Below are 16,178 nucleotides of genomic sequence, written 5' to 3'. Positions count from 1 at the left end.
CCCTGGTTATGCTGGGGGCCACCTTGCCTGAACAACCCTGGAGCCTAGCACATCCGCCACACCAGGAAGTGCTGGGGGGAAGACGACAGGGGACACTGGGGCGTGTCTGCGGAGGAGTGCCGCAGGAGTTCCTATTTAAGGGGCCGCCTCCCTTCAGTCGAGAGCGGAAGTCGGGTGGAAGAGAGACGGAGCTGGAGAGGGGATTGGAGGCGGCCAGGAGGAAGGCACAAAGACTGTGAGGCCTGGACATTGGGGGAACGGTGCTGGAGGCACTGGGGTTTGTGGTGCATGTAAATTGTAAATGTCAGTGTAAATAAACAGTGTGTGGTGGAGCCAACGATGTCTGTCTGTCTGTGTCCGGGTTCAAGTCCACAGCAAAAATAGTCGCAGATCTTTCCAATATGCTTTTGGAAATAACAAGCTCAGGAAACTGGCAGACAATAAAATTCATAGCACTATAACTTCCACATGTAAGCTACTTATGCTGTAAGAATGTGTGATGAAAAAGAAACTGTGTCCTGTTCCAGATTCCTCTCAAAACGTCCACGATTGCACAACTGAGAATCTCCAGACTAAAAGTAAAATTTGGGGCCAAAGGCTTTAAAGACACACGGGCACCAGCTGTAGCTATAACTGCTGCAGTGTTGAAATCCATGGTTGTTGTGAATTCCCCTTTAAATCTCACTGGGGGAATGTTTACCTCATGCGTGGAAGGAACTGGGCACATGTTAGGGTCTTTACTACAGGAGTCCTGTACAGAGGCAGCAGACCTCACTGTGGAACAGCATGGGGGCAAATAACTACTTGGTTGCTTTCACTTTATTCCTGCTTTTGCCTCACTTAACCAGTTCAAAAATAGAACTGGTCGACAATGGATACAGAAACATAGTTATTGCAATCCATAAAGCTGTGCCTGAAAATCCTCAGCTCATTGATAAAATCAAGGTAAGCCTTAAGCATGCTGGGGTCCTGAGCTCTGCTTATATTTCATTATAGTCGTACTGCTACTATTATGAAATCTTAGGTGGGCTTTACACTGCCAGTGTCGTGGTTACTTTTTAAAGCATAAGCCATTGTTTATAAAATTATTGATTTTCCTAATTAAAAAACAACATGTGCAGCTAGAAAATAATGAAAGAATTGGGTAGGCCCTGTATGTTGGCAACTTTGCAGAAACTGAGAGATTCTAAGGTAAATAAAAGTAACATTTACTCATACTGTACTTAAGATGTTTGTAGTTTGAAGATATCAAGTTTTTCTTTTAGTTTTTCTTGGGATTTTTAGGTGCTCACTCATATTACCTTTGGTTGATCCCATAGATTTGAGAATGATATGATTGGGCGATGGACTGGCAGCCAGGTTTGATTCCTACCTTGTGCTTAATGCTTCTAGTAACCTATGAGTCTGAACTCGATTAAATGGGTTAAAGGATGGGTGTTTATTGGTATAATATGATGAAATTGCAGCAATGTAAGCTTTCTGTGATGCTGGAAGGAGCACTGAGGAAGCCAGGCAAGTTTACAATGAAGAAAGTTAGCAAATCTGAAGTGAGAGTTTGCAGTCTGTTCAGTAATAGAAGATTAGAGATCTTGGGTGTGGTGAGCAGTGCTTATATCAACTGTACCGTCAGGATCATTTAATCTGCATGCAAACAAAAGCTCTGGTGTCATGTTTCAGGGGAGTATGTTCCTTTTCATTCTTAAATGTTTATTGAGAGAGCAGCATTAATTATGATTGGGGATTTCTGAAAGACATTTTGAACACTTGTTGTGGAGTTTCAGCTGTTTGTGTCCTGATATGCCCTTCAGCCTTTCCTTGTGATTCACAGTCTCACTACACTGAAATGGATTAAACAAATGTTTATTTCATTTTTATGTGTGTGCATGCAGACACGAAACCATATCCTACTGTGGGAACAAGTTCAATCATTAGAGCAAAGTGCTGTATGTTGTGGTTCTGCAGCACTGCTCCACTTTCACAGGCATAAGAAACTGCAGTCTCTTTCATTTGTTCCTTGTGTTTTCAGATCATTAATACTATCCTTTAAATTCTTTCTAATCAGTGTCATTTGAATCTACATTCTTCATTTTTGAAACAACAGTGATTCTTAAAATGATCTGTGAATTTCTGTGTAGGGCTCCTAAACTCACACTTAATGATAAAATGAGGAGGCTATCAATATAAGAAATCTCAGAGCAAAACCACTACTTCTACAAATCAAGGGGATTCTTGTTGGGGAGAGGGTTGCACTTCTCACTTAGGAGTAGACCCATGGGGCAGACACAGGATGAACTGAAGGGAGTATATCTACCAAATGGCTTTGAAATGACCAGGAATGCCCTATGGGGAACTGAGTTACATGACATATGGTGGTCTGGCTAGTAGTAGGTTTACTTCCATTAGTCCTCACTATGCTAACATTTAAATTGTCTTTGCTTTCTTAGGAAATGTTAAAAGAAGCATCCAACTATCTGTATGTTGCAACAAGATTCAGAGTCTTTTTTAAAGAGGTAAAAATATTATTACCCGACACCTGGACGCCAAAGCCTGATTTGTATAAGAAAGCAGCTACTGAAACCTACAGCCAGGTAAGAGCAGGGAATTGTGAAGAAATGTGTGGGAGAGATAAGCTTAATATCAGCTGAGGATAGCTAAGAAGTGACTTAGAATTTTTAAACTTTGAAAATTTTACCTTCTCCTATTGTTTCACATAGAATTGTAAGTGAGTTAAATTTTCAGCCATTTCGGCCATGTACCAACTTTTTTTTTTAATATGTCCTGTCTTGTTCTCCAGCTTAAAAAAAAATATATTATTTGTATAGAACTATTCACAGTCAGTAACAGAACTGAGTGACCTCCTGTAATCTTTACACACCCAGAATGGTGCTAACAAAAGCTGCGTGTTTTAAATCCCTGTCTGCTAGGCCAAAAGAGCTCAAAAGTCTTCTTCATCAAGTGAGTTCAGAAGCTTGGAAGCAGCAACAGGAGCAAACACAGTCTGTGGCAGAGAGGACAGGAGAGTGAGTTGTTAGGTTAGCCAGGGCTCGGTGTTTTAAATGTTCTAAACCTTGTGTGAGAAGCATGTTGTGTGTTAAACCTGCAAGGCTGAAGCTGATCCCTCAAAGGAGATGGGTAAGAGTGTGTTTGTTTCTCATTGAAATACTGAGTAAAAAGGTTTCTGAAGGGCAGCTGTGTTTCCTTGCCATAGGTTTACTGTTTAACAGAGAAACGGCTCACAGTTAAGAGTGTAAGAATGTGCAGCTGCCGTCACTGCACATGGGAGACGGTCGCCGGTTGCTGCCAAAATGGGTAGCTAACCAGCGGTGACACCAGTCACATCTCCTCCCTCAGCTTTGTTTACACCTCTTTCAACAAAGCAATATTCTAAACCAGGCTCAGCTAGTCAAGAGAGGACATCAGCATTGACATGTGAAGATCTGGAACGGTGACAGATAACAAAATGAAACGACTGTAAGCTAATGAACCACCTTGTGAGTCGGGAGTTTGTATCTTTCTGTCGGTAGAGCCACAGTAGGCGAACATGATCGGTCAGCAAGATAAATTTCGGACCCCACAAATAATAATGGAGAGCTTCCACAGCCCATTTAATTGCCAAACATTCTTTATCAATGATCAAGAAATTACTCTCCCTGGGAAGCAGTTTTCTACTCACATATGGGATGGGGTGATCCTCACCATCAAAAACCTGAGACAGGACAGCCTCCAAACCAAATGCACTAGCACCTGTCTGCAGGATGAATTCCTTAGAAAAGTCATGATTCCTTAAAACTGGGTACGACAGCAAAGCAGTCTTCAAATCAAAGAAGAACCGTTCACAATCATTGGACCAGACAATGCAGTGGTTCTTTCGGCCCTTCATAAGATCAGTTAAAGGAATAGCTCTATTTGCAAAATTTGGGATGAATCTCCTATAATAACCAATGAGTTCCAGGAAGGCACGAACTTGCAAGCACCTCACCTACCTTCTTCAACAGAGTTCTAATTGAACCCTTCCCCGTAGAATACACCAAATAAGGCATTTCAGACATACCTCATTTACATTTGTTAGGGTTCCAGATGTGTCTGCCAATCATTATTGACAATGACGACATCATTAAGATACACCCCGGAATATTCAAAATGGGGGTGCAAAATCTGATCCATCATATGCAGTCCAAATGGGAGCCTAGTAAATTCTTATAACCCGTCAATGGTGGTGAAGGCTGTCTTTTCTCGAAGCCTCAAGAGGTACCTGCCAGTACCCTTTTGTAAGATTGAGCATATTGATATACAAGGCTTGACCTAGCCTCCCCAGTAATTAATTAATATGTGGCATTGGATAAGCATCAAATTTGGAATCCTTATTTAAGTGTCTAAAATCAATACAGAACCGAATTGAACCATCTGGTTTGGGACTAATACAATCGGGCTCTGCCAATCGTTTTTACTCTCATGAATTATGCTTAATTCAAGAATCTGTTTCACCTCATTGCACACCACATTCTTCCTCGCCTCCAGTATATATTACAGGTGCATTTGCACTTTAACACCAGGCTCCATTATGATTTTATGTCCACAAGTTTTGTAAGGCCAGGAAACAAGGAACAGACATCAGTGTTTCTTCCGATCAAAGACAGTAACTCTGTTTTCTGAGTGTCTGACAAATTGTCACAAATAGTAACGTCAGTCTGGGAGACTGCAGCCGTGGGCGTTAACACTAGTTCATGCCATTCTTTTAAGAGATTAACATGTAAAATGTGAATGGGCTTTCGCCTGCCTTCTAACCTTGCAATTAGAACCCATCCACTTTTCTACTACAGCAGCACACTGCCATTTCGCCAGGAGCTTATATGGGTCAGATGGAATCAGAATAAGTAACTGATTGCCCTTTCTGAATTCGCAGAGTTTGCTTCTCCTATCATAATTACATTGTTGCATCTCCTGCTCATGCTGCTGATGCTCCACAGTGATAGTGGATAATTTAGAAATTTGTTCCTGCAGTGAAACAACCTGATTTGCAAATTTCAAACCCGTAGTATTAGTCTGCACACCTGTCCAATCCTCACAAATAATATCCAAGATGCCCCATGGACACCTGCCCAGTAACTCAAATGGACTTATCCAGTAGAAGCCTAAAAGGATTCTCAAGTCACAAACATGAGGAACGGCAGAACAGAGTTCGAGGATGTCGGGTCATCATGAACCACACGACTGATTATTTGCTTTAAATTCTTGTTAAATCACTCCATCAGGCTATTTGTCTGAGAATGAGAAACAATGGTGTTCAATTTTTTAATGAAAAGGCCATCATATGACTGTTTCATTATCTGGGAAGTAAAGGGCATACCCTGGTCAGTTAAATTTGCCAATATTGGATAGGGATGCCAATATGAGTATAGATCTTACACAAAGCCCTTGCAACACTTGGCAAGTTGGCCTTCTACAGAGGAGCCACTTCAGGATATTGTGTTGTCTAATTGACCAGCACAAGTATATATTGGCAACCATTTTTACTCTTACGGAGTGGGCCATCACCGAAAGAAGTGGATAAAGTATGAAAAATAAAGGGAACAAATCAATACTGTAGGAATGCAGAAACAATAGTGAGCACAGGCAAACCAATATATTTTAAACAAAGATGTAAGAATGATTGCCTTTTTTAAACTTTTGTATTACTACAAGATGATAATTATTGGAGATTACCTCAATATGTTAAATTTAGCAAGGCTTAAAGATGTCAAAATAGATCCCAAATCTCTTCTAGCTTCCTTACCCCCAAAAAAACTTCATAGTATACCTAAAGTTAAAATATTATTGACTGTGGACATCTAATTTTAAACTGTCAAAATCGTATTCAAAATTTAATTGTCTAACCAACCCCCCAATGTTATTTAAGGCTAACGTCATCATTGCTGGACAGAAAATTACCAAAGAAGATGAGCCTTACACATTACAATATGGAGGATGTGGCAAAGAAGGACGGTATACTCACTTCACACCAAATTTCTTATTAAATGACAAATTTATTAAAGTTTATGGACCAAGAGGTATGTGGGTTCTCTTATTATTATCCATGCTTTGTTGCTTCTTCATGGCAAACCAAATCAAAATTAAGAGAAACTGGTGGAAATATTTTAGAATTTTTAAATTGCAGTTTACAAGATGAGATAACTGAAATTATTTTTAACTTTTATGGTGGCTTGATGGATAGGGTTGGTACTTCACAGCTGTAGAATCTAAATCACAAATATTTTATATTAACAAGTTTTGACTGTAAACTAAAGCAGAGGCAAAGCCAGAAAGTACAAAGTCCAGACGACTAAACAGTATTCTAGAACAATCATTAAAAGCAGATTATAAATATAGTGAAGCATTGCTTATCATTTACAGGGAGTATGCTTAAGCTGAGAAAAACTTGAATTATTTAAATTAGCTTTAAGAATTTTTCAAATACAATTTTTATTAGGGAAAATGAAACCCACAGATTTTTATTTTATGTATACAAATTTTACAAAGAGCTTACAACAACTTCATTGAAGAAACAGAAACAGCTTCAACAAACTGCACAATTGCAGCATACATCATTCAGTACAGGATGTACACTTCAGGATCACCTGCTCCCCACCTTTATTCACCAACATTACTGAAGCTCCATCAAGACTAAAGGCCACACACAATGAAGATTTCAGATTCAGTGGCTCAAACACCTCAAGGATTTTCTCTGTAATGCTGTTAGCCATCATACTGTGTGTATTCATAAACACGTGGCAGTCAAATCAAAGTGAACTTTATTGTCATCTCAACCATATACAAGTATACAGATAGACGAAATTGCGAGCTCAGGGTCCACAGTGTAACAACATGATGTGCAAATAGTAAATTAAAAATAGAATAAAAATTTTAAATTTATAATTAAAACACAAACAAACAAGACAAGACATTGTGCAAAGATAGGACAAACAAGTAGCAGCAATATTGATGTGTAAGTATGTAATATAATAAGTAAAATAAATAATAAATAATAGAATAGATAATACAGAAATTATCAGTGTATGATAATAGTTGTTTAAGACGTGTGTAAACAATACAGGTCAGAATGTTTCAAATCCTTAGAGGTCAGTATGAGATTTTCAGTTCTTTGCAGGATAGGGGTTTTTCTATGTAAAAAAAGTTCTGTTTTGTAGAGGAGGTTGAGGCCTGTGGAAGGTCCCAGGGGCAGCCTGGTGTTAAGGATTTCCAACAGCTTGGGGTAAAATCTCCTGCAGCCTCGCAGATTGCTTTGATGCTGCAATATCTTCTTGGATGGCAGAAGTGAAAAGTCCATGTGGGGGGTGTAAGGGTCCTGCACAATGCTGCAGGCCTTGGGACACAGCGCTTTGAAAAATATGTCTTGTAGTAAAGGGAGAGCAATAATGTTCTCTGCTGTCTTCACTATCGTTGCAGGCGCTTGGGTCGGATATGTTAGTTGCCATACCAGACAGTGATGCAGCTGGTCAGGACCTCTCATGATGCCTCGCAGAACATGGTGGGGGAGGGAAAGGGGGAAAGGGCGGTTGATTCAGCCGCCTCAGGAAGTGTAGTCTCTGCTGGGCTTTCTTGATTAGTGATGAGGTGTTATGTGTCCAGTAAGTTCCTCAGTTAAGTGCACACCGAGGAACTTGGTACTCCTAACAATCTCCACATCTAAACCGTTGTGCTAGCGGGATGTGGGCAGGACGTGATTTTCTGAAGTCCACGATTATCTCTTTTTGTTTTGTCGACATTGAGATAGATTGTTGTCTTCACACCATGCGGACAGCCATTTCACCTCATCTCTGATGCTCTTTCATCATCCCTGCTTATCAGTCCCAGCACGTCGTATCATCCAAACTTGATGATGTGATTGGTGTTGTGCGGCTGTGCAGTCGTGAGTCAGCAGGGTGAAGAGCAGTGGGCTACACACAGCCTTCGGTGCTCCAGTGCTCAGTGTGATGATGCTGGAAGTGTTGTAGCCCATCCGAACTGACTGGGGCCCTCTGTCAAAAAGTCCAGGATCAATTGCAGAGGGTGGTGTTTAGGGCCCCAAACCCGCTCAGTTTACCACCAGCTTTGGAGGGATGATTGTGTTGAAGGCAGAGCTAAAGTCTATGAATAGCATCCTGACATATGTGTCTTTTATCCAGATGTGTCAGGGAGATGTGAAGGGCAGAGCATATGGCATCCCCCAGTTGACCTGTTTGAGCGGTAGCAAACTGAAGAGGGTCCAAGGGGGGCAGGAGATTAGTCTTTAGTGTGACATGACTACCCTTTACACTTCATTATGATTGGTGTGAGTGCAACTGGTGGTAGTCATTCAGGCATGTCACTGAACTTTTTGGCACTGGTATGATGGTGGTCGACTGAAGCATGTTGGGACTGACGACTGGCCAGAGATTTTTGAAGATGTCTGTGAGGACACCAGCCAGTTGACTTGCACATTCTTTGAGCACAAGACCAGGTATGTTGTCAGGTCCTGCAGCCTTCTTGGATTGACTCTGGATAGAGTCCTCCCCACATCTGTTATGGAGAGACAGAGTGCTTGGTCAGTGGAGGGAGGTGTTGCTTTTCTGCAGGCTCTTTGTTCTGTGCCTCAAACCGGGAAAGAAGTTGTTCAGCTCATCTGGAAGGAGGCATCACCCTCACTGCTGTGTGGATTGGGCTTGTAGTTTGTAATTGCCTGAACACCCGCCACATACGACGGGGTCTCTGGGTGCTGAATTGTTTGTTGATCTTCTCTGCTTTTGCCCCTTAGCTCTCCTTATAGCCCCGAGACAGGTTGGCTCTGGTCACCCTAAGGCGCTTGTCTCCAGATCTGAAGGCTGCATTTTGATCTTGAGCAGCTTGTGCACTTCTCTTTGTCATCCAGGGCTTTTGGTTGCTCTGATGGTAACATCCTTGGTAACAAAAATCCTCTATGCATTTGGAGATGTAGCCAGTCACAAATCTGTTGTCCTCCAGATTGATGGAGTCACCATCCGCGGCCTCTCTGAAAATGTCCCAGTCTGTCAATTGAAGCAGTCTTGGAGAGCTGAAACCGCACCAACCTGCCACACTCTGATGCTCTTTCGGCTGGTTTAGTGGCTTCAGCAGGGACTTGTATGCAGGAACCATAAAACGCTGATATGATCTGAACAGCCCAGGTGAGGGGTGGGTAGTGCCTTGTAGGCGCCCGGAGCTCCTGTAAACATTGTCCCGACAGCTTCCCCTCTAGTTGCAAAGTTCACATTCTGGGAGAATTTTGGGAGAAATGAAAAACACCGCTCGGGTTCAGATCGGGGCCATTCCTCCCAATCACGCCTTCCAGGTCTCACTGTCATTGCCCGTGAGCATTGAAGTCTCCCAGCAAAACGAGGGAATCCCCAGAAGGTATGCCCTCTAGCACACCCTCCAGAGACTCCAAAAAGGGTGGATACTCCAAACTGCTGTTCGGCGCATACGCACAAACAACAGTCAGGACCCTTCCCCACCCGGCGGAGGGAGGCCACCCTCTCGCCCACCGGGGTAAACCCCAATGCACAGGCTCCAAGTCGGGGGGCAATAAGTATGCCCACACCTGCTCGGCCTCTCACCGGGGCAACTCCAGAGTGGTAGAGAGTCCAGCCCTCTCAAGGAGATTGGTTCCAGAGTCCAAGCTGTGCCGAGGTGAGTCCACTATATCTAGCCGAACCTCTCACCTCAAGCACTAGCTCAGGCTCCTTCCCTTCAGAGAGGTGACATTCCACGTCCCAAGAGCCAGTTTCTGTAGCCGAGGATCAGAACGCCAAGGTCTCCACTTCCGGCCTCCACCCAACTCACACTGCACCCAACCTCCTTGGCCCCTCCCATAGGTAATGAGCCCATGGGAAGGAGTTTTTTATTATATTATATAAAATTATATAAAATAGACACTCTTGAAAATTATGACTTGTTCCCAATGTAAGTATTTAGCCTTGAATCGTGGAATATACAGTCATCATTTTGGAAATGTAGGCACTATTAAAAGCAAGCTGCATGCTGTCTTATCTACAGGATTTTCAGACATGCTGAGATGAACTGTAGAAAAACTTAGTCTTTTACTTTGCTTTTCATATTCAGAAAATGGTTTACTCATTAAAACATCTCAGTATACTTTCCTCAAAAAACAGTGTCTATAATAAAATTTTATTTTTTAGCTTACTTTTGTTCTCGCACAAGAATATCTCCGAAACATAGAAGGCATGGTGAGAAAAACAACTTATAAATGGATGGTTTAATTAATGTTCTGCATTAGATTTCTTGAATATTGAATCTCCCAAAAATGACACTATGATTATTTTCAGGCAAACCCAAGAGAAATTAAAAAAAGAACTTGGATTATAACAGATCTGTGTGTATGCATGTATGTGCATGATGGTTATTTGGCCCAGGGGCTTTGATAGCTCCATTGGATTTTGTAGGCCTCAGGTCTTTTCAGAGTGTGGATCTCAGACCTTCATTGATTTAGGCCTTTGAGTGTTTGTAACACTTCTTTGTTATGATAGTAATTATTTTTACTTGAGTTCTCACTTTTGTGCCTCCGCATTTTCTAGTAAGTCTTGCATTCTGTTAATTATCTGCTGTTTTGACTTCAGCTTTGACATTTCAAGATTTTGACTTTTAAATTAGCATAGTTTTTGTTTGAGAATTTGTTTAGTTGTTTTATTACTCTCTACCCTTTTGTCGTGTTCATTTCTTTAGTTTTCAATTTTGGGAGTTTTAAAACTTTCTAATTATGTACTGTATCTAATTAAATAATAATCTATTTAATAAATAATTTAGTACAAAAAATAATTAACGTATCATGAAGCAGGGTGATTACAGGCCTTTGACTTTCTTATTATGTTTTGATCTATGAAGAATAATTTCGTAACTGAAACCTTCCACTTGTGTCCAACAAGCTTTTTCAAAAAAGTATCTGATGTTTTAACCGATAATGTGCTTGACATACTAAAATCATCACTTGATATGGAGGTCTTCCCAGAGTGTCTTAAGACTGTTGTTGCCAAACCCCTGCTCAAGAAAAATAATCTTGACTCTTCTGTTTTTGACAATGTTACACCTATTTCTAACCTGCCTTTCTTAAGTAAAATTCTACAAATGGCAGTCATTACACAGTTACATGATTACTTGAATAAACATGCTATAAACATGTTATTCTTAACAAGTTTCAATCAGGTTTTAGAACTAATCACAGTACAGAAACTGTATTCATTAAAGTAGCAAATGTCTTGCGGGTTACACAGGCTCAGGCCGTTTATCTGTTCTAAACGTCTTAGATCTGAGTGCAGCATTTGATAACATTGAACACAATATTCTTAGAAATCACCTTAGTCAGTAAGTTGGCCTCTCTGGCAGTGTCTTAAATTGGTTTGAGTCTTACTTAACAGGTAGAAAATTATTTGTTAGTTGTGGTAATTACTGTAAACTTCAAAGATGCATGATATTCTATATTGTGTTCCACAAGGTTCTATCCTGGGTCTGCTGCTCTTTTTCGGTCTCCACGCTTCCCTTAGGTCAGATTATCTCAAGGCATAACGTGAGCTATGTCCCAGTCTGTCAATTGAAGCAGTCTTGGAGAGCTGAAACCGCACCAACCTGCCACATATTCTTAGAAATCACCCACAGTCTTACTTAACAGGTAGAGCCACCACCAAAATTATTTGTTAGTTGTGGTAATTACTGCTATGCTGTCGACACATGACTGTATTTATCAATAGCACCTGACGACCTTCAATCTCTTGATTCACTGATAGAATGTCTTACTTGTGTTTCTGAATGGTTGAGTAGTAATTTTCTCAAACTTGATAAGGAGAAAACAGAAATCTTAGTTATTGGAAAAAATCGATATAATGAGAGCATTAGAAATAATCTTGATTGATCACATTCACCAACTCTCTTGCTTTATTCCTCTTTCTCTTCTTCTTTTCTCTTTCTTTCTCTATTTCTCTTTGAAGTCAAGATGGAGGTAAAGAATTTAGGGATAATTATTGACTCTGAATTTTAAATCACATATTAATCAGATTGCCATGACAGCATTTTTTCACTTAAGGAATATAGCAAAAGTTAGATCCTTTATAACTTTGTAAAACACTGAAAAGTTAGTTGTTTTTAGTTAACTAGATTACTGTAACACACTCCTTTCAGGACTACCCAAGAAAGACATCAATCGTTTGTAACTAGTGCAGAATGCAGCTGCCAAAATCTTAACTAAGAAAAGAAAATCTGAGCACATCTCTCCAGGTTTGATCTCACTACATTAGCTACCCATGCCATTTATAATTGACTTTAAAATACTTCTAATAGTTTACAAAGGCTAAATAATCCATCCTATATTTTGGAATGCCTATCACCTTACACTCCAAGTCATAACCTTAGATCTTCAAATGAATGTCTGCTTATAAATCCAAGAGCTAAACTTAAAAGAAGTGGTGAGGCAGCCTTCTTCTGTTATGCACCTAAAATCTGGAATAGTATACCAATAACATTTCAGCAGGCTAATACGGTGGAGCGTTTTAAAAACCTACTAAAACCCCATTATTTTAACATGGCTTTCTCATAGCTCCATTTTAGTAAATCCCTGTTAAGCTTTATGTCCATTGAATTATCATTTTATCATTTGTTCTGCAATCCATACTAATCCCCGCTTTCTTCGCTGTTTTTTTCCGTTTTTCTGTGGTGCACCACCACCTGATCAGGGCACCAAGCAGTCCCTACATTGATGGATTGAAGGCCAGAGGTCCATATGACCATCATCGTCTAATTCTTTCATGTGAAGCCTATAAACCATGAGGACTGATTGAGATCAGTTATGTTAGGTTGAATGCGCAGTAGGGGCTGGGTGGGACGGTCTCATGGCCTTGGAACCCCTGCAGATTGTTTTTTTTTTTTCTCCAGCCTACTGGGAGTTTTTTTTTCTGTTCTCTCAGCAATCTGACCTTACTTTATTATTTGTTATTTAGTATTGTCTAATCTTATTTTTATTTTAATATTTCTTCATCTCGTAAAGCACTTTGAGCTATGCCATTTGTATGAAAATGTGCTATATTAATAAATGTTGTGATTGTTGTTCTATTAGCTGTTTGACCTTCCATCGATGACTAATATGTTTCTAAGTATTAAACATGTGGTTACAATGAGATCTGGGTCTAGGGGGCAAATTTACTGTGTGCAACATAAGTGCAATTTTTTTGTGAAGCAATAAGAACTTGTTTATAGTGTGAAGGAACAGTATAAAGTATGTCTTAGAGACATTAGCATGGTTTACTTGATGTATTCATTCAGTCACAGAATGTATCAAAATGAGGAAAATCTGTAATATTCTTAAAAGATGAGAAAAAACAATGGTACTCTGATCATTCAACATTTTCTTGAATTAATAAACACAAGATATAAGGAAATGGCAGATCTGTAGAAACAACTAATGTGGGCATCATTCATAAAGGTAAAGCTTCATTTTTTGTAGTTTAACATTAATGTAAATTGGTACTAGGTTTGGAAAAACAATGTATGTTTATATAATCATTTGTAAATGTATTTCATTTATTAAAACTCCTTGTACCTTATTTAACATAGAATTGAATTGTATTTGGTTTTCAGGCAAAATGTTTGTACATGAATGGGCTCATCTACGGTGGGGAGTATTTGATGAATACAATAGTTACCAGCCATTCTACAGAGAAGGTGAACACTACAGAGTAACAAAGTAGGTTTCCTCCAATTTGCAGAACTTTATAGTCTGCAATTAAAAATAATCAAATTTTATATATGCACTTATCAGTCAGATTTTTTGCACAAGACATTATTATTTGCCAATAAATGGCTTTACTTTAATTATTTTATATACATGTTCACTTGATGCATCTCCAATATGTTGGTGGAGTGTTTTACATTCTTCATGGTATCTAGAGAGACCTTTCATGGAAATAATGTACTCAATCTGTATGATATATAATACTTTTTACCAAAACCACCTAAAGCCTGTGTCACATAATTGAACTTTTCAAGCAAATTTCAGTTGCAGACTTCATTTAAATAATATTAGTGAGTTGGAGACAGTCAGCAGTGCGCTCCCTTGAAGCTGGCTGTGTAATGTGAAATGCCCAGCAGCTCGCTCGAACTAGACCACTACATGCTCTGACAAAATCAAATGTGTTTTGTGTAACACAACAGAATGGAGAAAAGAAGAAAAAGGGTTGAGACTGCACCTGAACACGCCATGCCTGTTAAACCTCTGTACAGCACTGGCTCCATCAGGCAGCACATTATTGGCTGTCAAAAAAGGCACAAACACATCTGTTCTGGAAGATTTGCACTCAGTCAGAAAAGTAGGAATGGACAGTGATTTTCAGTCATTTAAATTGACATGGTCCAGCATTAGTGACTTTTGTTGGCAAATTTGACATACCCGACGACTAGAAGTCACATATGACATCAACTTAAAAGAATGATTTACAAAGTAAACAAAAGTACAATATAATCTAACAGTAAGGTGGTGCAAAATAATGTCTTAAGGTATTCATATACAAAAATAAGGACTATATTTAAGTAATTAAATTTAAGAGGCGGATTAATGAAGAAATTCACATTTAAAGTAATAATTACTTTGTAGCATTACAAGTATTATAGGTCTGTCAAACAGGGGGGTGGATGGGGGATAGAGGGTTACTACCTCCCAGAGACTCATTGCCTATTTATATCTATCTCAGTCCCCTCTTAGTCTCACTCTCATGGTCTCACTTCCTCCAGTCATGTGCCTACTCACAACTCGCCTTCCAATTCCATATTCTGTGAAGCACTAGCAATTATCCATTTTCTTAACTCACTCATCAAGAGCAAGGTTGTGGGGAAGCTGGAGCCTATCCCACCAAACATTGGGCATGAGGCAGGAGCAATTCCTGGAGAGGGAGCCAGTCCATCACAGGATGAACACACACACAGACGCACACTTGAAAGATAAACATAGTGAGACACACAGACATTTTAAAGAGACTTGCTATTGTCCATTTGACAAGTAAAAACAAAGAAGCATCACCATAGACGATGGAAAGAAACCTTGGTTACAGGCAAGCTGAAAACTATAAAATTTATCATACTGAAAAGTACAACTGCAAGACAGGATCCAAGATTCAGTGATAAGAAGTCTAAATATTCTGCATTTTGCCACTATCATATATTCTTTTCTATTATAAGGTGCCCGAAAAATCTGTCGGGAAAAGTATGCCTTGGAAATGACTGTTCCAAATGTAATCTGGAAAATGCAAGTGACCCACCAAAGGAAGGCTGTGTTTTTTTCCCAGAAAAGTATCAAGAATCAAGTTCATCTATAATGTACACAACTGTAGTAAAATCTGTAAGTTTAAATTTCAGTTTTATTTTGATTTTTAATGTAAAAATTAGTAAAAAAAAAAAAAAAGCATATCTGTAAATAATCATAATGTATCACAGTCACGTAGGATGTGAAAGGAAACTGCTAAGAGTACATAGTAGTAATCAATGCCTAATTTGCGCTGTCTACACTCCAGGACCTCCAAATGTGCTCTAGGACTCTGAAGATCACATAAAATATATTTGTTTTTATTTTTTTAATGTTTAAATTAACAAGGTTTATTAAACAGACTTTATTTAAACTTTATAAAATTTGCCTAATTAATGTTATGCTTATCTGGTTTTTGTTGGCTAATGTCAATGAGAAAAAGGAATCTGCAGTGCTCAGGTGTCACCCGCTGCATTCTGATCCCTCCCAGGTGGTTCATCATGCATGTGGTGGATGCAGCAATGCGCTATCAGCACATGCTCCCAACCTCTCTTTCTCTCTGTCGGAGTAGTTAAAAAAGATACTGGTTCTGGTGCAGTGGGAGTCGATACTGACATGGAAGGATGAGAGATAAAAGGAATGGGAGCAAGGCAATGGGGATGAAGACACATTAGCAGAGGTTAAGGAAAGCAAAAATTCTAATATGAATGGATGCATAGAGAGTGGACAGTGGGAAAACTTGTCATTGCAAGAGATCCAAGTGAAATTCTGAATTATGAATGTGACTATAAGTATAAACAGTACTGATTTCACCGAATTCACTAGAGCCCAAATTGTCTTTATCAACCAGCCCTGTTTCACCACCAGATAATCACTATAAGTAATGATTTACAAAATAAGCCCTGGTAGT

The 16,178-nt window shown here is 39.5% G+C and overlaps 1 protein-coding gene across 1 annotated transcript in view; it reads left to right on the top strand.

The window, feature by feature from the left end:
• The first annotated feature begins 618 nt into the window (after positions 1-618).
• The window catches only part of LOC120514396 (calcium-activated chloride channel regulator 1-like), a 47,462-nt gene continuing 31,902 nt past the window's right edge, over positions 619-16,178 (top strand). The window contains exons 1-5 of the mRNA XM_039734746.1: positions 619-945; positions 2,445-2,588; positions 5,897-6,047; positions 13,612-13,717; positions 15,205-15,364. Of these exons, the coding sequence (XP_039590680.1) occupies positions 787-945; positions 2,445-2,588; positions 5,897-6,047; positions 13,612-13,717; positions 15,205-15,364 (720 nt within the window). The 5' untranslated portion in view covers positions 619-786. The remainder of the gene's footprint in view (positions 946-2,444; positions 2,589-5,896; positions 6,048-13,611; positions 13,718-15,204; positions 15,365-16,178) is intronic.

The sequence above is a fragment of the Polypterus senegalus genome, chromosome 14 (genome assembly GCF_016835505.1).
Source record: "Polypterus senegalus isolate Bchr_013 chromosome 14, ASM1683550v1, whole genome shotgun sequence".
Classification (NCBI taxonomy): Eukaryota; Metazoa; Chordata; class Cladistia; order Polypteriformes; family Polypteridae; genus Polypterus; species Polypterus senegalus.
This window is presented reverse-complemented; position numbering and strand designations above follow the sequence as displayed.